The sequence below is a fragment of the Pinus tabuliformis genome, chromosome J (assembly GCF_031772625.1).
Source record: "Pinus tabuliformis cultivar Carrire ecotype Pingquan chromosome J, CPIR1, whole genome shotgun sequence".
NCBI lineage: Eukaryota > Viridiplantae > Streptophyta > Pinopsida > Pinales > Pinaceae > Pinus > Pinus tabuliformis.
The window spans coordinates 404,338,927-404,362,022 of NC_142295.1; the positions used below are offsets into that span (position 1 = coordinate 404,338,927).

Genomic DNA, 23,096 nt, shown 5'->3' on the forward strand with positions numbered 1-23,096 from the left:
AAAAATTTCATCATATGTCGGATTATTGTAACCAACAGGAAAAGCCAGACAAGAGGTTGCTAGACACATTAAGAAAACTCACTTGAATATTTTCTAATTCAAGGGGTATTTCCCCTTAAAGAAAATCGTTTGTGAGGTCAACGCTGTTAAGAACTAGCAGCAACCCAAGAGATGTAGGAATTGAGCCTGTGAGGTTGTTGTTTACAAGGTTAAGCTGAGAAATCTCTTTCCATGATATTATTTTCATAGGGAGTACCCCATTTGATATATTTTGGTCAAGTGAAAGATGTTGCAGTGACGATAATTTAGTAAGTTCCCTGGAATAGTACCTGATAAACTGTTGTGACTGGCTAAGAGGTTGTTGAGATTCCACAACTGTAAAATGCTAGAGGGAATAATTCCACTGAATTGATTGTATGATATCTCCAAAGCCCGCAGATTGGCTGATTTTGTGATTTGGGCAGGAATTTGGCCCTGGAAGGCGTTGTTTGTCAAGGATAATTGTCCAAGGAGTGGATAACTCCATAGTCCTAGATGAACCTCGCCTCTTAGTTGGTTATTCTCTACTTGGACAGCAGTTAGGTTAGGACAATTTCCTAGAGACCCAGGCAGTCTGCCATTAAACTTATTATCATATACAATAAAAGCTACCAGTACTCCACCTGCATAGACATTCTGTGGAAGAGGACTTGAACAATCATTTTTTGATACATCAAACTCAACAAGTTTAGAAACCATCCCAATTCCTGGGGCACTAGTCTTGTGAGCTTGTTGGTAAAAAGCTTGAGGTGGACTAAATTAGTAAGCTTATCAAGCCCAATGAGTATAGATCCATAGAGATGGTTGTTGTTTAATTGCAGTGTCTCTACATTTCTCAAATATCCAATCTCAATAAGGATGCTTCCATTGAGCTCATTGATAGACAGATCCAAATTCACAAGCCGCTTAAGATTGTTGATATTGTCTGGAATTGGTCCAGATAAATTGTTATAATATAGAATCATATCTGTCATGTTTGAAAGGGCCATCAATTTTCTAGGGATCCTGCCCGTCAAATGATTCTCTGAGAGGTCCAAATGCACCATATCTGTTATATTTCCTATTGACTCTGGAATTTCTCCTACTAAATTACAATCTGTCATCCACAACTGCTGCAGCCTTGACAAGTTCCCAAGTTTAGGTGGGATTACTCCTTGAGACAGAGGGTTGTAGGCCAGTGTCAAGTTTTTTAACGAAGAGAGATCTCCAAGTTTTTTAACTAGTTAATGATGTGTCTAGGATGCTTTTTTTCTCTATTTTTCTTATATAGACAAAATGCTCTCTAATTTTGCTGCTTAGGGGCGCTAAGAAATCAACTTGAGAGAAAATTATTTGTTTTTGTTAAATTTTTTTCCATATTCACAAATTGGATTATCACTCTGTGATCTGCATGAACTAATTAGCGACCAATTTTTGGGTGTAGGTGCTTGATATCGAACATCTTAGAAAAGATGTGAAGTGTCTCACAATGTATATTTTTGTAATTGGACTTGGCATTTGTAGTTTACCTGTGCAGGAGCAATGGAAGAGTATCAGTGGTGTAAGATGAATTTTCATGAGGTGGAGGCTTTGGTTTTACTCTTTTCTACAAGCAATTACTTTCTTCCATCATTTTTGAATAAAATGAGAAAATTGAAAGTCCTCATAGTATTCAATTACAGGTCTAAGAGAGCCATAGTGAAGGGTATGCCATTGCTATCATCACTCACTCAGCTCAAGACTATTCGTTTGGATAGGTTGATTGTGCCCCCACTTCAAGAGCATAGTAAAGTCTTACAGAACTTAGAGAATATATCTTTGAGCTTATGTGAAGGGCTTGGAAATATGTCAAGGATCAATGGCATCCAGTCGAATCTAAAGCTTCCCATAATGCTAGATTTTAACATGGATCATTGTTGTGATTTGGAGGAGTTGCCCCTTGGAATTTGTGACATGTCTTGAGTTCAAAAGTGGTCTATCACTAACTAGCACCTTCTTCGAAATTTACCTGATGATTTGGGGACGCTGCGCTCTTTAAGAATGTTAATAATATCTGCATGTATAGGTTTGAAAGAGCTTCCAACATCTATTGCTTATGTGAGTGCTTGAAAGAACTTCCTGAGGAAATAGGGAAGTGAAAGAAACTCGAGGAGCTTGACATGAGAGAGTGTTCTCGGTTGAGGAAGCTACCTAAATCAGTTGGAGGGCTTAAATCTCTAAAGCATGTTATATGTGATGAGAAGATTGGGCAGCAATGGAATCATCTGAAGAGTTTTTCTACTACCATGGATCATAGAATTGAAATTGTAGAAGCACACTTCAGCTTGGATTTGGTGGATGGTTAAGATCTCTCTTAAACATGATGCAAAGTGCAAGTAGACTAGTAAGATATCAAGATATAAGCTTAAAGTTTCCTATTAATAAAGTTTCATTTTAATAACATTTGATTCTCATATGGGTGTCTATTCAATGTTAGCAGATCCTCATATGGGTGACTCTTCAATGTTAGTAGTGCATATTTTTTACATCTAAGTGTATCTTTTTTGGACAAATTTTCAATTTATGACTTGCGCTCATCATGGCAAGGTTTCTGTTGTGCAGGATTAGGATGAGTGCACACTGCAAACATGTTATCCATGTTCCACTAGAATTATTGGCCCTTCAGAAATTAGTTATCCAAAGTTTATGTGTAGTGTGTCTAGTCTTGCTGGTATAGCTAAATAAATAGTCGTAAAGAATATAAGTGTGTATCTAGAGTCCTCATCGTGGTAAAAGTAGGGTGTCTAGTTGTGATCGTAACATTAAGGACCTTTTAAATATTGTATTAAGAGTAAATCACTTTAAATATTCTATTTTAAAACTTTAAATATTGTGTTTTAAGATTAAAAGTTCACTTCAACTTGTGGATAGAAGTGAGTAAGGACAAATTTTTAATTGAATGGTGATGTGTGTAAAAAATTTCAAAATTTGGTTTGTAGTTTTGATGTGTTATGATAATGTTCTATTTCTATTAGATTAGAAGTTTTTTTTTTTAATGGGACTCTGGTTATCGTCACAATCATTAGACCACCATCAACGCTATGTATTCCTTTTTATGCCTATTTTGTGAATAGAAAAGCATTTTGAGATTCGTGAACATTATGATTTTGATAATTGTGATTTGAAAAAGCCTTTACTGCCAAGTATTCATTACATTCATCTTCATAAGCCATAAAACAAACGTTGTGATTGCACTTTAAAGCATATTTTTTCATGTTTCAACAACAAAATATGTGTTTGATTTATTTTTTCTACCCATAGAAGTTGCACTTATGGTTATAGTTGTATACATGACAGGTGCAAACATAATGTAAAGGTCTGCCACTTGCTCTGAAGGTGATAGGAAGCTCTTTGCATGGTGAGCCTCGTCCAGTGTGGGAGAGTGCCAAGAAGAAACTATTAAATGGTGAATCAATATCAGATTATCACAAAGAAGGGCTTTTCAAATGCCTAGAAGCCAGTATTGATGTCCTGGACGAAGAAGGGCTTTTCAAATGCCTAGAAGCCAGTATTGATGTCCTGGACGAAGAAGGGATTTTCAAATGCCTAGAAGCTAGTATTGATGTCCTGGACGAGGAAGCACGAGAGTGCTTCTTAGACCTGGGGTCATTTCCAGAGGATAGAAAAATCTTCGTGGATGCATTATTGGATATTTGGTTTTATGTGCGAAAGATGGAGTGGCATGATGCTTTTGTCATCTTGCTAGAACTTGCAAGTAGAAATCTGTTAAATTTAACAAGTAATCTCAGGTAAGTTTATTTTCTTCTGGTTGTTGTGTTCAAGCTCTTTGACCTCTGCTTCCTCTATCTTATACATTGTTGTTTTGATAATTGGGCTTGTAGGAGTCAAGCAATCAATTATGGAAGTGCCTCTGAGCTGTACTTTTCCCAACACGATGTCATGCGAGCCTTGGCCCTAGATATGGCATCTCGAGATAGGATAGTTTGCAAGAAGAGGTTGCTTATGCCTTGAAAGGAGGAGAGTTTACCAGGGAAATGGGAATTGTTCAAGGATCAATTGTTTGATGCTCAAATAGTTTCCATTCACACAGGTGGGTGATGTTAGCAATTTGATTGGAGTGTGATTTGAAAAAGCCTTTACTGCCAAGTTTGCTGAAGGTTAGAGGTTTTACTGGACTGTGTTTGAAGTCATTTGGAGATGGTCTAGTTATGTAGAAACTTATAAAGCCAAGTCACCAATGTTAATGTGAAGGTTGTGTAAGTGGGCTATTTTCCTTCTGTGCATTAGCTAAATTCAGATACGCTGCTAGGCTATGAATGAATTGGATACAATAACTCACGAACTCTTTGCAAATACACCCTCTTTTATCATTTTGTGTTTAGATCCCCACATGCTGTAGAATTGTAAGTTCCTTGATGCATGAGAGGAAAGTAGACATCTATGTAGATTCCATATTAAGAGTTTGAATGCAGTGAGTTTTTGGTTTTTGTGTAAAATATATATAATTCAGATCATAATCTACATAATGTAATAAAGACAACTACAAAAATATGTATTTTATTATTATATCTTATATCATCTAGAAACATGTATATATCCTAATATCAACATCATGATCATTTTACATTATTAGCAAAGTCCAATATATTCATCGTGTCAAAAAAAATTCCAGCATCAACCGTAGGAGGAAATACAAAAAACGTTAACCATCTCTGCATCTTATTTAGATTTTCCCATTACCATGTCGCCATTGTTCCTCAATTTATTCCTTAGGATGTTTTCTTTGCAACATCTTGTGCAAATGCTAGTTTTAATTTACCACCTATATTGATTCTCAATGGAATTTGCTCAACATAAGCTTAGTCTTAATGTTTATCAAGGGCTATAATGTGTTACAGAGTTTGTTAGGTTGCATTTACTTTTAATAAATTTAAAAAATTAGATTTGTGCCAAGTGGCTCCCAACCCACCAATTTCCTAGGGATTTGAGATTATTCCAATTCTAATAAGCCCCTCCATAATAACTTCCTCATTAGTATTTATAGCATTCATTTATATATAAGAAAATTTTATTTAGCGAAATGGTTCAAATTAGATTTAAAAAAACTAGATTCGTGCCAAGTGGCTCCCTACCCACCAATTTCCTAGGGATTTGAGATTATTCCAATTCTAACAAGTCCGTCCATGATAAGTTCCTCATTATTATTTATAACATTGATTTATATATATGAAAATTTTATTTAGCAGAATGGTCTATTTTACCATAAGATGTGTAATTTTTATTTTTTTTTCTCATGTTAAAGTTGACCCATAACCTTTTATACATGGTTAATCATGTAAATGTGTGCATTGGTAAGCTATTCTTTCTGTTGCAATAGTTTTTTTGTTATATTTATGAAGTTTTAGGCTATATCAAACACATCAATATTTTTAATGTGGTTGAGGGCACATGTGTAGATGCAATGTAGGAAATGAAATGTAAGTAAACATTTGAAATGTCGGCTCAATTATAATCAATATATTTATAATAATTAATTAATAATAATTAAATGTCAGCTCATATAAATATATATATATATATATATATATATATATATATATATATATATATATATATATATATATACTTTTTTATTAATAAAATTACAAACATTTTTTTGAGATAAAAGAAAATATAATATACATATCACATTAAAATATTTAACTTATAAATAGCACTTATAGATAGTACTTATAAATTAACATTCATTTTACTATATAAATTAAATGATTCCATAACAATCTTTAAATTTAATTAATAAGCAGATACAAATTTAATATTTTCGATATAAGATTTTTAATCATGAATATTTACCATGGATATTATTAACTTACTTCTTTACAATACCATGGGCCAATACGCAGAAGAGAAAGATAGAGAGAGAGAGGGAGAAGGGAGAAAATCATAATACCATGGACTAATACCATGGTTTATCAATATCATGGGTCATCTAGGCTTTTGATTATTATGTTATGGATCTAGGATTTTAATTATTTGGTTACAATATCTAAACCCTCCATCCTGGCAACTAGTAAAAATATTCCCATAGAGAATAAATCTAGGTTTATTAAACTAAAAATAAGAATACTTTTATATATACATTGTGAAATTTGTATAATATAAATAATATTATAAAGAACAACGATATATGCACCTTAACCAAGGGTCCAAGAGAAAAGAAAAAGAAAAGTGATTAACAATGATTCTTTTAAGTTTTTTATTATGTATTTTCTTTGACATCATTGATCCAAAATATAGGTTTAATATTTTACAGCCAATTATGTTTTTTTTATAATTTAGATACTTTCTTAAATACAATACAATGAGATCATATTTAAGAGAGAGAGTGAGATGGAGGGGGGATAGAGTGGGGAAGAGAGACATAGATGTGGGAGAGACAAGGAGAGAGAGGAAGGAAGAGAGAGGAGGGGGAAGATAGCAAGAGAGAGGGAGGGAGAGAAAGATGGATTTGGAGGGGAAAGAGAGGGAGGGAAGAACAAAGACATTGAGAGATAGAGGTGGAGAGAGAGAGGGAGTGACAAGGGAGAGATGAAGATGGAATGAGAGAGAGAGGAGACGAGGGAAGAGAGAGAAAAGGAGAGGCTATAGATAGGGAAAAAAGGGGAAGAGAGAGATAGGGAGACATAGATATGGAGGGGGGGGAAGGGGAAGAGATAAAGAGGGAAAAGAAGGAGTGATAGACAGATATATAGATAGATATGGAGAGAGTGTGTGTATATGTTTGATCCGGACTTAAATAGGAACGCAACAAATTACAGAGATAACCATAAACACAGAGGTGCAGTGGAAATAATACTTCATTTCATTAATGTAAAATACTGAAATATGCTTACAAACAGCGATGGAAATAAACCATCTAGTGCGATGGTAGCTTATCTCTGAGAAGAGATGTGGCAGATACATGCCTCTGAACTCTATTACAATGAGGTTGGAAGGCCTATTTATTGTTGAGAAACAATGGAAAACCCTAAGCATCCAAAAACTTAACCCTAGAAGATGAAATGCCAAACTGTGGGCCCCGTTTGGGTCAATTGGTACATCAACTTCCTGGGTCGTAACTTTGGCATATGATCTTCATTTGACGTGCACAATATCTCGTTGGAAAGATCTATCCGAGAAATACAACTTTGGGAAGAGCAACATCGGTTCAGATACCCATGTTGCTCCCATTTTTCCCAAAAAACATCGTTTAGGGCCTCAAAACGGCTCCGGAAGTTTAGGACCCGAAAAACTGCTAAAAATAGTAAATTGTGCTACAATTAAGGAAACTGAAAAGCTAAAAGAAACAATGGTGGGCGTCCAAGTGGACTTGGTAGGTAGCCACCAATATCCACCTGGATCATTCCTCCCCCCTTAGGAAGCAATGGTCCCCATTGCATTGAGTTCCTCCATGAGATGAGGAAATTTCTACTAAACTTGGTCTCTGGTGAGCCACTTGCCCTGGTGAAGGAGTTGGCCTACTTTGACAACGTGATACAGTTGGATATTCTGTTGGCGAGTGTGCTTGATATGTGTGTCCATGATCCGATCAGTTGCAGCTTTTTCCATGCAATCTGGATTTAACTCTGTGGGTGTGAGCTGTTCTGCAATGTTGGATGTGTCAAGTAATGGTGGAAAGTATGGCCGAAGGCGGTCCACATTGAACACTGGGTGCAGGCAAAGGAATGGGGGAATGCTGAGCTCAAATGAATTATCTCCCACAGGCTTGGTAATGGTGTAAGGACCATATCAGAGTGGTCTGAGTTTCCGATAGGCTCCCGTAAGGCGTTCCTTTTGCAAATGCAACCAAACTTTGTCGCCCACCTGAAACTTGTATGGCACCTGATGTTGATCATGTCACTACTTGTACTTGGCATTTGATTTCTATAGAATGTGATGGACCTGCTCGCGAATATGTTGGATGTGCTCAATGAATTTTGTTGCCTTATCTATTTCAGACTGGACATGAGCCGAATCTGCGTGAGTAGCTGCAAATGGCATGGCCACATCAATGGGACATGGTGGCTAGAATCCCAAGCCCACCTGAAAAGGGTTGTGGCTAGTCGAGCTGTGAAGAGCCCGGTTGTAGCTGTGCAGAGCCCAGTTGTAGCTGTGTTGAACATAGGGGAGGCTCTCATCCCATGTGCATGGATGCTTTGAGTTGTACATGTGTATAATGTGTAAGATCATCTTGTTGACAACCTCTATCTGGCCATCAGTTTGAGGATGGAAGGCTATGGACTTAGTGAGTTTGGTGTCCAACGTCGACCAGAGACTGGACCAAAATGTACTAAGGAACATGTTGTCCTGATTTGAGATGATAGACTGTGGGATCCCAAAGTGTACCCACACTTGTTCAAAGAAGAGTTTAGCAGCGGCTTCTGTTGTGATATTCTTCTTGCAAGCCGCCATAATGGCCATCTGCGAGAACCTGTCGACGACCACAAAAACACAGTCATTTCCATGCTTAGTGGAAGGAAGGCCTGACATGTAATCCATGGAGCTGGATTCTCAAGGTCGACTAGGGGTAGGCAACAGGGTATAGAGGCCTTGCTTCTTGATGGTCGATTTGGCAATGGTGCAGGTAGTGCATGATCTGATGTACTTCTGACATCCTGTCGAAGATTCAGCCAATAGAAATACTTCTGCAGTACTGCCACCATTTTCTCGACCCCGAAATGCCCAACAACCTGACTGTAGTGTGCTTCCCAAATCATCTTGGCACGCTCGCTTGAAGGAACACAAAGGTGACCTAGGTGGCATAATAGGGCATCCTGGAGGTGAAAATCTGGAACATGCTGACCCTCCAAGAGTGTTTGGTATGTGTGGCCGAATTCTGGGTTGCTTTTGTAGAGAAGTGGCCAATCAGAAGTATCATGCCCACAAGAGTTGAGCATGGTGGTTAACGCCATGATCGATGGTCGACTGAGGCAATCTGCAACATTATTGGTGTTTCCCTTCTTATACTTGATATCAAATGGAACTATTGTAGGTATGTGGACCACTTCTGATGGCAACCATTCTGCAATTTCCCTTGGGTCTGTATGAACTGCAGGGGTCGATGGTCTGTGTGGATGACCGTTTCCTTCCCCAAAATGTAATGCTTCCATTGTTGGCAGGCCTATACAATGGAATACATCTCTTTGTCATAAGTGGATACGTCCATACTGTGTTTGAAAGTTTCTCAATGTGATATGCCACTGGATGCCCATCTTGAGTAAGGATTGCCCCAATATCATAGTCAAAGGCATCTGTCTCGACCTCAAATGGTTGTTGCAAGTTTGGTAATGCGAGCACTGGTGCCGTGCAGAGGTGATCTTTCAACTCTATGAATGCCTTCTGTTGAGATTCAGACCAAAAGAATTTTTCTTTCACTCCTCCCTTGGTGACTTGACTCAAGGGCCAAGTGATATGAGATAATCCTAACATGAACCTACGTAGAAGTTGGCAAGACCTAGAAATCTGCAAAGCTCTGTCAGAGTGGTTGGAGATGGCCAATCCCGAATGACTTGGATCTTGGCTAGATCTACATGCACCCCCTGTTCATCAATAATGTATCCCAGATACTGAACCTGGGTCATGCCAAAAGTGCATTTCTCCAAATTGGCACATAACTTGTGTTGCCGCAGTGTTTGGAGAACCTATCGGATGTGGTGGAGGTGCTCTTCCCAACTCTGGCTGAAGATCAAGATGTCATCCAATTATACCACTACAAATGAGTTGGTGAATGGCCACAAGATGTCATCTGTTAGCCTCATGAAGGTTGCAGGAGCATTCGTCAATCCGAAAGGCATAACCAACCATTCGAGAAGGCCCTCCTTGGCTTTGAAGGCAGTCTTCCACACATCGGAGGGCTCGATTGGTACCTGGTGATAACCTGACTTCAAATCAATCTTGCTGAAATATTTTTCCCCCTTCAGTTGGTCCAGGAGGTCATCAATCCATGGGGTCGGGTACCTATTATGGACAGTGACCTTGCTCAACGCCCAATAGTCAATACAGAGTCTCTAAGTCCCATCCTTCTTCTGTACCAACACGATTGGGCTCCCACAAGGTGATGAACTCGGACAGATGTGACCTTTCTGCAACATCTCTTGAATCTGCCTCTTGATTTCATCGTTCTCTAGAATGGAGCGCCGATAGATTGGTCCATTGGGCAGCAGCGCACCTGGGGTCAAATCGATGGAGTGCTTGACCTGATAGTGCAAAGGAACCCCTATGGGGGAGGTGAAGATGTCCTCATACTCCTCCACGACCTTGTCCATCTGTAGTTTTTGTGTGGAGGGGCCCTGTCTGGAGGTCGTGGCCACCATCTTCTTATTTCCTTGAGGGCGTATCATCAGGAAAATAAATTTCCCAGTTTTGGAAATGAGCTTATTGCATTGTTTTGCAGTAACCAAAGAGATGGCAGTAGGCGGTGCTACCTCTGGTATCCCGTAAAACTTATTTCCCAAAGTAACAATAACAGCACGGGGCCTTGATTCATACATAGCATGTCGCTTCCACGAGTATGGTTGTCCTAATAATACATCACAAACTTCAAGGGGAGCAATGTCACACAATACCTCATCCGTGAAGGGCTTGATTTTGTATGGAAGGCGACACTGTTGGCTCACACGAAGATCCCATCCTTGGTGAAGCCACCCGATAGCGTATGGTTGTGGATGTGTTGTGGTTGGTAAGCCCAGCCAATTCATGATCTCTGCCGAAATGAGGTTATTTTGGCTCCCGCTGTCGACAAAAACTATAGTGGGTAGCCCTTTACCCACATTTTGGAGTGGAAGAGACGCTCCTCCTCCTCTGGATCTTCGGGTTCCTCCTTCTGTATCTTCATGGTGGCAATGGTGGCATTAGGCTCCGCATCGATAATCTGCTTCCCTTTGTCATTCCCCTTTTCGGGTTCAGACTCAGAGTCGGAACATGCATCTGATTTTGAAACCTATAGCTTGGCCACCAGTGATTGCTTGGCCCGACACTCACTTGTGTTGTGAGTGGAGCTCTTATGGAACTCACACCACTTTTTCATCTCCTTTTTTGGCTTCACGGCGTTGTTCTTTGCTTGCAGCTTTGGCAGGTTGTCTTGGGCCTCCCGCCTTGGTTTTTTCCTTTGTTCTACGGTTTCGGGGCACCTTTCCCTTGCTTCGGATTCACAAATAAAAATTCTCGCTTCTTCTGTTTAAACTTTTGCTCGACCTTGACGGCATATCGGTATGTTGTGCCGAACGAGGGGATGTTCAAGAATTATATTTCTTCCTAGATGTACTTGTGTAGACAACCGCGGTATTTGAGTACCAAATGCTACTCTGAATCCTTGATACTCAACTTTGTTTGAAGGGTATGGAAAATATTGGTAAACTTTAGCACGTCTTGGTCCCTTTCCTACCGCAGTGTGGTCCATTTTACTTATTGATCCTCATAGCTTCTGACAAGGTACTACTACTCCTTGATGGCATCCCAGAACGAATCCCAAGTGGGTGCGGCTGAAAATAGTGAGCCTTGTACTTTCATCCTTTTCTCACACTAGGTTTCCCACTAGTCCTTAACGTGGGGGGCTACTTTGAGAAGAGCGAAAATAATATTTTCCCAACTGGAAAAATCATGAACAAAAAAATAACCCTCTAGTAGATTTAACCATTTATCGACGACATCTTCATTTATCCGACCCTCAAATACGGGGATTTGAAAATTAACTTGTACCTTAAACGGTGTGACGTTTCCAGAGTAGCTATTGGAAGCTAATGTGTTGCCCCTGGGTAGCCGCTAAAGGATCTGGGCAAAGTTGTCCATCATCTCGTTCCTTTGTCGCTCGAGGGCTTCTTCGAGCATGATTTTGATAGGATCTCATGCCCCCTCGTCTTTCTTTTCATCCACCATGGGAGGCCGTCAGGATTTGCGAGGCTGGTCTTGCAAAGGTTTGACCAATTCAAGCCTTAACTCCTTATATCCCGACCTCGTTGGGGACATGCAAAGAAAAACAGAGAAAAAGCAGACTGCTCTGATACCACTGATCCGGATTTAAACAGGAATGCAACAAATTACAGAGATAACCATAAACACAGAGGTGAAGTAGAAATAATACTTCATTTCAATAATGTAAAATACTGAAATATGCTTACAAACAACAATGGAAATAAACCAGCTAGGGCAATGGTAGCTTATCTCTGAGAAGAGATGTGGCGGCTACATGCCTCTGAACTATGTTACAATGAGGCTCGAAGGCCTATTTATTGTTGAGAAACAATGGAAAACCCTAAACATCCAAAAAACTAACCCTAGAAGATGAAACGCCAAATTGTTGGCCCCGTTTGGGTAAATTGGTACATCAACTTCCCAGGGTCGTAACCTTGGCATATGATCTCTGTTTGATGTGCACAATATCTCGTTAGAAAGATCTATTCGAGAACTACAACTTTGGGAAGAGAAAAATTGGTCCATGGAGCCTTGTTGCTCCTAGTTTTCCCAAAAATGTCGTTTAGGGCCTCAAAACGGCTCCAGAAGTTCAAGACCTGAAAAACTGCTAAAAATAGTAAATTGTGTTACAATTAAGGAAACTGAAAAGCTGAAAGAAACAATGGTAGGGGTCCAAGTGGAATTGTTAGGTGGTCCACCAATATCCACCTAGATCAATGTTTGTGGGCTGATATAGAGAGATGAATAAGGAGAGACAAAGGGAGATAGAGATATAGATGGAGGGGGCGAAAGGGAAGAAGGGAGGGAGAGAGAGAGAGAGATGAGTGACATGTGTTTAGGGGGATGAGATTGAGAGAGAAATAAGGATACATAGAGGGAGGTATAGATATAGATGGCAGGGAGAGAGAGGGAAGAAGAGAAAGATAGAGAAAGGGGGAGAGAGAGGTGGGGGGAGAGAGAGAGATAGATATATAGATATGGAGAGAGAGTGTGTATGTTTGCAGGATGATATAGAAAATCATGAATATTTTTGTTTTTCACTAAAATAGATGTATTGATTCCAGTGTAGTTGTTTATTTCTAATCCTATTTAATTACTTGCACTAGATGCATTGATTTCAATGTAGATGTTGATTTCTACTCTTATTTGATTGCTTTCACTATATGCATTGGTTCTAGTGTAGATATTTATTTCTAATATTACTTGAGTGCTTGCACTAGATGCATTGATTTAAGTGTAGATGGAGATTTCTAATCCTATTTTGTTGTTTGCACTAGATGCATTGATTTGAGTGTAGATGTTGATTTCCAACTTGATGCAACTAAATGTATGATGTACATTAATTTCAAAGTAATTAGATTAATAGTGTGCATTGATTTCAGTGTAAGTACATCTTTTCCCCCTCCATCTATATCTCTATCTCTCATTTTCTCTCCTTCTTTATCTCTCTATCTCACCCCCAAACATACACATACTCCCTCGCTTTCTCGTCCCTCTCTCTCTCTTATCCCTCTGTCTCTCTAACATTTCTCTTACAATGATTTTTGGAGAATACTACTATTAATATTGAAAAGCAACAGAGACAAGGTATGATGTTTACTGTAGTAGCTCAAGTTAAATATTTGAATGGTCTATGATGACAAGGTATGATGTTTACTACAGTAGCTCGAGTTAAATATTTGAATGGTCTATGATTTCAACTGCCCTTTATCAATATTAGAAAATGGAAAAACTAATAGATGTGACAATAAGAATAGTAGAAGAAAATAGTTTCAGATTGATCACATTGAAGATTGTTTATAATTGACTATTTTCTTATTATTCACATTTTCTATCATTCAACATTGTTACATTGTCACTTTGCACTGAAAAAATTTATTTCATCATTTTTTATCATTCAAGTTACTAACAGTCTCTCAAATTGAAATAGCTAAGAAAATTTAAAATTAAATTCACTGAATTAATCTTAGACATGTTTAGCATATTTAAAATGATCAAAATAATTAGATGTTCAACAAATTTTGTATGGCCTCCCACTACTGAAACCAACCTAGATCCATCCTAACTCTGGATCTATCAAGAGCAGAGAGGGATCAAATCTCTTGACATGCAAACCTTTCCTCAAATTTTTCACTCAAAAAAGTATCAAGAGCAGAGAAGGATCAAATCTCTCAACATGCAAACCTTTCCTCAAATTTTACACTCAAAAAAGAGATTTGCACATCAAGAGATTTGATTCCCCGCCCAAAATAATAAACTTAATAACCATACTAAATTTAATGTAGTTTAAAATAAATTTTATTTTTTATTTATACAAGCATGAACATGATTCTTGAATTCCTAAAGATATAAACTAAGCATTAACACTTGTTCAGGAGCATCATTTCCATCCTGAATTCCCAAAGATATAAACTAACTTTAACACTGAGAATATTAAGAATTGAGAGTTACGAATATAAAAAAGTAGATATATATATGTACCATGCTTGAACATTCATGTAAAGATAATTTCCTAACTGTAAAGGATTTTTTGGAAAACTCCCATTTTCTGTTAAACAAATGAATTGAAATGATCACGTAAAGATACTTGCCCAACTATAAAGGGATTTTATTAGAGAGATCTCATTTTCCGTTAAACAAACGAATCAAAACAATAGGCATGAGGAAACAGATTGACAAATAGACTGAAAGAATGTGTTATAATATATTTTTAAAAGAATGAAAGAATATATATACAAAATGGGACGCATCTACTGGCATACCTTGTCTCCGTTGCCTAAATGTAGGCGTATAATTGCAAAAATGATCATACCAAAGGCTGGCAAGATTTGGTAGCGAGATCCCACATAGCCGATAGCAGAAATTCCCACCCATTCACTTCGTGCGCATTGTAGCTTGCCCCACCTGTTAGGTCGATAGGCCTTCTTTTGAATCAGTCCATCGTCTACACTTTTGGTGTCCATATGACATTTGTGCATAGATTTTTAAGCCACTTTTCTACTCTTCACTTGACATATGTGTGCACCATTTTTAGGATTTTCAGGAGAGTCTGTTTAAACTTTTAATGAAATTTATTACACTGAACATGGAGGACAACAAGAATTGTTGCGACAAGAGTTCAGAAATTCTGTAGCCTGGCACCCTCACCACCTCTTCTGTCTTCCAATTTTACACCACTTTCAAGCATTCTGAATAGGTCTCTTCGTATAAAGCTCACTCTACAACTCTTCAAGGAGGGGGAGGAACAATGCCCACCAGAGGCTCTTGGTTTACAAGCTCATGGAAAACTATATTTTACAGTGGAGCGCTAAAGCCCTTTAGGTAGATGTAATCCGAATATCTGTTGCATACAATTTTTTCAATGAATCTCATTTTTAAGTCCTGTGTTCAGTATAAATATAGCAAATACAGCAGAGCGCTAAAACCCTTTAGGTAGATGTAATGAGAACCTTTGTTGCATACAATTTTTTCAATGAGTCTCATATTTTTTAGGTTTTTTTGAATGCACTCTCTATAGCCCATGAATAGCAATGAAAATTGTAGTTTGTCTAAAGTTTTATACTAATTTCTTCGCCCTCCTACAATTTTCCCAGTCACCGCACTGTTCACAACCTGATCTAGAGCACTTTGCCTTTCGGAGTTCTTGGTAGTGAACATGTGAACAGGCTCCAAAAATCCACTCTCCACTTTGGGCTGCGAACAATGCTCAGAATTAGGGCTTTTGCTTTCTAGCAATTAGTATAAGAGGAAAACATGTTCAGTTTTATCCCATCCTCACCCCCCTTATGACCAACCACTTTTAATAGTATATGCCGGGAGACTGTAGGCCGAGGACAAGGAGGAAAATCTCGAAGCTCTAAATCCTGGAGGTTTTTAGCGAGAAATTTGAGAGGTTTAGAAGAAGACTCATTCGCCTCGGAATTGCATTGTAGTGCCCGCTAAATCTTAATTATCTAGTGCAAATGGCTGGAACAACACGCCTTTCATTCCCAAGGTAAAATTCTTACGAATTTCCAGCATTAGATTTCAAATTTCGAGCTGGGAATTGCGTCCCAGAGTTTGAATTTGGGGTTCTTTGGAGGTTTTAGCGTTAAATTCTCAGCGTTTGTGGGAAATTGGGGATGAAAAATCTCTTCTTTGGAGAAATTAAGGGTTTGGCCCATCTTGTTGGTTTCCAAATTTTCTTTACACTATACACCCTAACCCTAAACCTATTTATAAACTTTTGCACATTTTCACTTTCAAAAGACTGGCAAATGAAACTCTTAAAACGCTTATTCAAATTTACGCAATGATAAATTTTGAAATAATGAACGTATGAACGCCTGCTCAAAAGTTAGGGAAAGTTTCTTGTAGGATGAGTTAGGGTCTCATATAAGGGAGTAGGAATATCGATCTTAGCTATGGTCCTTATCCACTTTCATACATTGCCTCAACTGTTAAGATAGTGGAAATGGCAGTGATACTGGCTCACCCCAGCGCCGTTGCAGTACTGGGAAGAGCATAACCATGTCATGCCAGTCGGGCCGCATTTGAAGCCAATTAATGCCAACCAGATGAAGCTTCGACATAGCAATGGCGTCTACACATTACTCACAATTTTTCTTCCTAAGCAGTGCACAACATCAATTTACGCTTTGCTCACAATTGTTCTTCCTAAGCAATCCACAACATCAATTTATTTAGAAAGAGTAGATACCAACAACATATAGGTAGACTCCAACACCTACAATGCTCATACATTTTGTAGATCTGTGCTCACACTAAATCCTTGTCATAACTCAGGAAAACTCACGCTCTCATATTTAAGAATGGGATTGAAAATATTTTGCCATTTGCAGTTAAACTTTTATGTTTATATTGCAAATGTGGGAGCGTGGGGGAATCCCATTTGGTTTTCGATAGAATGTCGAATAGAGATTTGTTTTCATAGATGAGTATGATGGGAGGTTTCATTAGCCAATGGCTATTTGAGGAATTTATTGAATTGCTTTATGAAGTGTTGAGCGCAAGAATGGAACCCAACAATTTTGTTTTCCCCAGTGTTTTGAAGGAATGTGTTGCCCTAAACGATTTGCAATACTGTCTGGAGATTCATGGCTATGTAATTAGAAATGGGTTTGATTCGGATGTTTTTGTCGCTAATACCCTTATAGATATTTATGGCAAGTGCGGAAGGTTTAAGGATGCACGCCAAGTGTTTGACAAAATTTCTCAACTAGATGTCATCTCATGGAATACTATGATTTCATGTTATATGCAGAATGGGCATGTAGACGAGGCCCGGGGCCTTCTTGAGCAGATGCAGATGGCAGGAATTAAGCCTGATGTGATCTCGTGGAATGCTATAATCGGGGGTTGTGCTCAGAATAGCCATGATTATGAAGCATTGGTGCTCTTTTGGAAAATGCAGCTGATAGGTAGGAAGCCAAACTCGGGCACAATTGCAGTGTTCTTACTGCATGCAGCAACTTAGCAACTTTGAAAAAGGATGAACAGATCCATCGTTACATTATTAGAAGTGGGATTGGTTTAGATGTGTTAATGGGAAGTGCTCTTGTTGACATGTATACTAAATGTTATAGCGTTAATGATACTTGCCAAGTTTTTCACAGAATGTCTGAGAGAAATGAAGTTTTATGGAATGCGATGATTACGGCATATGCTTAGAATGGACATGTAGAGGAGGGCTACTCTTCTTTTGCCAAATGAAATTGGATGGCCTGGAGCCGAATGTCATCAAATGGAATGGAATGATTGCAGGGTGTACACAAAATGGTTATGGTGATGCTGCATTAGAGCTCTTTTTTCAAATGCTACTTGTAGGTATAAAACTCGACTCCTTTATCTCTGGGAGTTTCTTGACATCCTATGCCAGTGTAATATCTCTATAAATAGGCAAAGAGATACATTCATGCATAATAAAAATTGGGTTCCAGTCCGATGTTTTTGTTGGGAGTGCTTCTGCTTCAAATTCTGGAACTGAAATACTTACTGGAATAAGGTAAGGCATGACTGGAATATTTGGATAGCCTAAAACCTTGAGAGAGAAAAACGAAGCGTATTTTCTTCGCTGATTTTGATTCCACTTACTTGTCTTGATACATTTTGAAGAACAAGGAACCTCTCCCAAGAACCAATCTTTGTCTTTCTTCCAACTTTATCATTAGTATCCCAATAAGCCAGTTGTTCTCACGACCACTGAGTTCCCAATTTAGCAAGGATGTTTACGAGTTGGCAAATGGATTTCCAGAATGATGAATTCCAACGGCAGCTACACGAATTGTATGACCATTAGTCAAAGTGACGGGAGTCACACGAACATGGTCTGCAAAATGATCAGCTTAGGATGTATACCAAATTATAGCCAATGTGTTTTCTAGACAACAAACAACAGAATCAATAAGTTAGTGCAAGATGAGAATGTAGTCAGAAGGATTGTTTCATCTGTTAAAAGACTTAACTTTCACATCTTAAAAAAGAGTTTTCTTCACAAATAATTTAAGAATATACAAAAATAGTGCTTCTCAAATCAGAACATACCAGGTTCATCAACAATTACTGTGATCAATGATGGAATGCTACAGACAATAGGCAATTCAACTTTTGCAATAGTTGGTGATGGATGATCCTCTCCAATTAAGTTACCACATTTAAATGTAAGTGTCTATCCAAGCAAATGAAAACAAAGAAGGCATTTTAGATATGTAGCTTATGTTAATCTCATTATTCTAGAATTATTGTCAAGGTCCTGAACAAAATTTCTACTCAAGGATAAACAGTAAACATGAAGGACAAAGTGGGTTGTATTGTAAAACGTAAAAAATTCCCCAAAGAATGGCATGAAATCCAGTGTAGTCTCCCTCTACCTTCTGTCAACTGAGTAATTACAATGCTCTCTTTCACCTGGGATTTTCCATCATAAGAAACTACACTAGAAGACTCAACAAATTCTATGGGAATCTTTAGGTCGTGATTTTTCAGTTGCAGCAACTTACTATGCAGTCTGCCTCACTTTGGCCACCAAGTGGAAATCACCATCATCAGGTTTGATCTCAATTTGTGGTTCTGTTCTTTTTAATCTGTCTTAGTTTATCTGAATCTGCCTCCAAAGTGAGCAAACTAAAGTATTAATTTTCTATGGGAAGTAACTGGACGTATTATTGTTATATTACTGCAGCCCCTATTCTAAAATTGATTTATCTTTGTACTATTAAATCATATTGGTATCTAACTATTTTCCAACATTGAGTTGCAACCTTTTTGTCTTGTATTGTATCATTTTGTGGTTTGCGGTTTCCAACTTGCAATACTAGCAACATACATGGGAGATGAACTCGTTGCAGTATGTTGGTATTTTCGAAGCTTGGCAGTTGAAATTCCATTCTCTACTACAAGAGACAATTTGATTATTATATTTGAGAAGGTATTCATCTTTTTTTTTGTTGAAGTAAATCTGATTACAATGAATATAATTTTTATCTGGTATGGCTCTTCACGTAGGTGTTCAAGGGCTAAAGTAGGCAGTGGTATGTTCGTTTAGTGTATTATATTTTTAGTCTCTTGAAGATTATTGTTACTATTTAACTTGCAAGAACAACAGTTTGTTGCATGAATCAGAGATGATGGATCTTTCTCCCTATCAAACATTTTATTACTGTACATCAGGTTTACAAATTCTTGATTGTCTTGCATTGACCATTTTATTATTATTAGAGCCAATTCTGCGCATGCCCATCGATAACTTATGAAAATTTCCAATTTTAATTTGGGCTTTATTCTTCCATAGTGTATTATGCTAAGAGTATTTTGCTTGCTCAGTTCTTTCATCTATTGAGGATTTAGTTTGATTTGTGTTTCTACAGAATCATCAACATTATTCTTAGTTGCTTCCTAAGCAGACCCCTACAAATGGTGCTGGTGGGAGAGGGAGAGGGAGAGGGAGAGGTGATGGGAGGCTTTCCCTTAAGGATCAGAAACAAGGGGCAACCATATCAAAGAGAAAACAACTAAATATTTCAGAGGTTAACAAGGCTTTTCGAATTCGTTTCGTTCGCCTTAATGGGATTCTCTTTACACACACAAGGTATGCTCTGTTTCATTCTTTCAACTTTTCAAGCCAATTTTTGACATTGTGTTTGGTGTTTTCCTAGTTCAAAGATACCTCTTTACTTATAAATTTAAAAATTTAAATTGCCAGCCTCGAGACATTTGATGAAGTTTGTTCCTCTGCAATAAATGAATTTGAGCTTACAAAACCTGAACTCATTTCAAAGATGGGGGTTGGTTTGGATACATTGGTTGATGGCTCAACTTTTAGTGGACTTGTGGTTCTTCAGATTGTGTCAATTCTAATATTCACAATTCATAATATAATTCTTGTGTTGTGGTTTTCTTCCAGAATTACTCTAAAGAATGTTACCAATATCAAGAGATCAAATCCTAGGAACAAGTCTCAAATCAGAGCATTAGGGCATTTATCAGGGTTTTGGATTGTTGTCATGGTTTCTGCACTAGGCTTTCTTACATGAAGATATAAGGTGAAGAAGAAAATGGTGAAGCCCAAGTCTGAAGAAGATGAATTTCTAAGACCTTATCTTCTTGCCTGGGCAAATAATATATGGGAGGTCATGGTACCTCTTGTTGGGTGTGAACTTCTTATTGGTAACTGAGATTAGAAGCAAGGACCGTTAACTTCCTTGTTGGGTGTGAACTTCTTGTGGGTGGCTGAGAACAGAAGCAGGACCATTAACTTCCTTTCTGGGCAGCGTGGATACCTGATTCAGTTGTGTACATTACCAGCAGGGGTTTTATACCATCTGGGAGTTGCATCTACAACATGGAGGTGTGAGCACTGAAGGGAAAGACAATCATTCTCATTTCTGGGCATTACCTCCTCTTGGTCACTTGATATTCATCCTTGTATCAACCATACAGTCAATATAAAGACCATATACATGTTGTAACAACCAATATTGCGGAAAACACTCATTATCTACATTTCTATGCAGTTGTTCAAGCATTTTTAATAGTGTGGTATTCATTCTCTATTTGTATATCTCTATTTGTATTTTATTGTTGGGTTCTATTGTTCTCTCAACTTGAAAATATATACATCCCAAGTTAGCAAGAATATACTTCGTTGTTACTGTCGTATATGAGGCTCATAACCATTATGAATTAATGTTCTCTGAACTGGCAGCATATATACATCCCCAGGTCAGCAAGAATACACTTCTTTGTTACTATTGTATATAAGGTTCATAACCATTATAAGTTAAGACAAGACAATTGTGTTACTTTAACACCAACATATAACTATGTTTCTTTCAATAATTATTTTATGGGCTAATTTTTGGGCTCTTTAGACTAAGCACTGGTGGAAAAGTTTTGTTAGTTCATAACCATTATAAGTTAAGACAAGACAATTGTATTACTTTAATACCAACATATAACTATGTGTCTTTTAATAATTATTTTATGGGCTAATTTGTGGGCTCTTTAGACTAAGCACTGGTGGAAAAGTTTTGTTACAGTTTTACTTTTCTTGTTTAGTTTTGTGGAGGTTTGGATATTCCTTTTGTAGACTATTGAAGGGCTTAATTTTCAACTCTTCCAGGTTACATTTTTGACAAACTCTATTGTTGCCATTTGTGTTTTCATTGGAGGAAATGTACACTGAATTGCCTTTTGAAAAACCTTTTTATGACCTTTGTACGCCTTTGTATGCCTTTGTTCATCCCAGTCTTAATATTCATTACAAAATTTCATTATTTTGTTTTTTAATTTGGATTATATATGAAATTAAGATAACACTACTTCTTATTGATATGTAAATTAAAATACGCTTTAAATAAATTTTAATTATTTTTTAGAAAAAAAGGTATTAATTAATAATATAGTTTAGACTGTAGATGTTATAATCCAATCATTTTAATTGAATTTAAATGGCGGTTTCCAGCAACCATTATTCTCTATTTTTATTATTTTGTTAGAAGTATATCAAATTAGTGTTTTTAGTTTGAGCTCTAGAAATTATATATATATATATAAAGATCCAGAAAACTAAAATATTATTTTTTACCATATAGATATATATATATATATATATATAATTTAATTTTTCCAATACATATGGTATATGGTATATGGTATACATCCCCAGGTCAACAAGAATACACTTCTTTGTCACTGTTGTATATGAGGCTCATAACCATTATAAAGTAAGACAAGAGTATACTTCTTTATTACTGCTATATATGAGGCTCATAACCATTATGAATTAATGTTCTCTCAACTGCAGCATATATACATCCCAGTTCAACAAGAATACACATCTTTGTCACTGGTCAGCAATAATACACTTCTTTGTTATTGTTGTATATGAGGCTCATAACCATTATAAATTAAGACAAGACAAGTGTGTTACTTTTAATACAATATATATTATTAAACACCAACATATAACTATGTGTCTATCAATGAACTTATAACCAAAATGAGATCAAAGCATTATAAGAGAACATTGCAATATGATCCACATGAAGGGAGGACCAAAATGAGATCAAAGCATTGTAGGAGAACATTGCAATATGATCCACATGAAGGGAGGACCAGAAAAAACTTGTTTAAAAGTAATTTGATTTTAGGTTGATAACCTTTCATATATAATGCAAATTTCATTATATATTTTCAAACAAAAAATTATATTATGTCAAATTGAAAGAGGCATATGTTTTTAAATAAAAAACCACATTAACACGAACAAAACAACCATGATAACTAACAATATTACACATGTAGGATATCTATACAACTAGTGTTCACCAACTCTTGTAAGTGATGATACTTACAATGATATTACACCAAGTAAATGATCCCATAAACATCCAAATGATCATTACCAATTGTGATATGGTGTATTGCAAATCATTAAATAATCATCGTCAATTGTATTATGGTATATTTCAAATCATTTTAATTTATGAGTAAAGTGCTCAATCCTAATTACAAAATGGGTGGGACTATATTTATGTCATTAAACTTAGAAATCCATCTCATCTATATTTTAGTAATTCATAAAACTAAAAAATTCCTTCTCATCTCTATTTAAGTAATTCATAAAACCA

General features: G+C 37.1%; 1 protein-coding gene and 1 long non-coding RNA gene across 2 annotated transcripts; both read left to right on the plus strand.

Moving 5' to 3' along the window:
* The first annotated feature begins 3,586 nt into the window (after positions 1-3,586).
* LOC149227526 (putative disease resistance protein At4g33300) lies at positions 3,587-4,103 on the plus strand. Its single transcript, XM_089375523.1, has 2 exons — positions 3,587-3,806; positions 3,900-4,103. The coding sequence occupies exons 1-2, from the start codon at positions 3,730-3,732 to the stop codon at positions 4,027-4,029; spliced, it is 207 nt and encodes a 68-aa protein (XP_089231649.1). The 5' UTR covers positions 3,587-3,729; the 3' UTR covers positions 4,030-4,103.
* Positions 4,104-14,794: 10,691 nt separating this feature from the next.
* Positions 14,795-20,760, plus strand: LOC149227527 (uncharacterized). The gene is made up of 3 exons (XR_016247801.1): positions 14,795-15,288; positions 19,833-20,053; positions 20,369-20,760. It is a non-coding gene; the product is annotated as an uncharacterized LOC149227527 (long non-coding RNA).
* Positions 20,761-23,096: the final 2,336 nt, after the last annotated feature.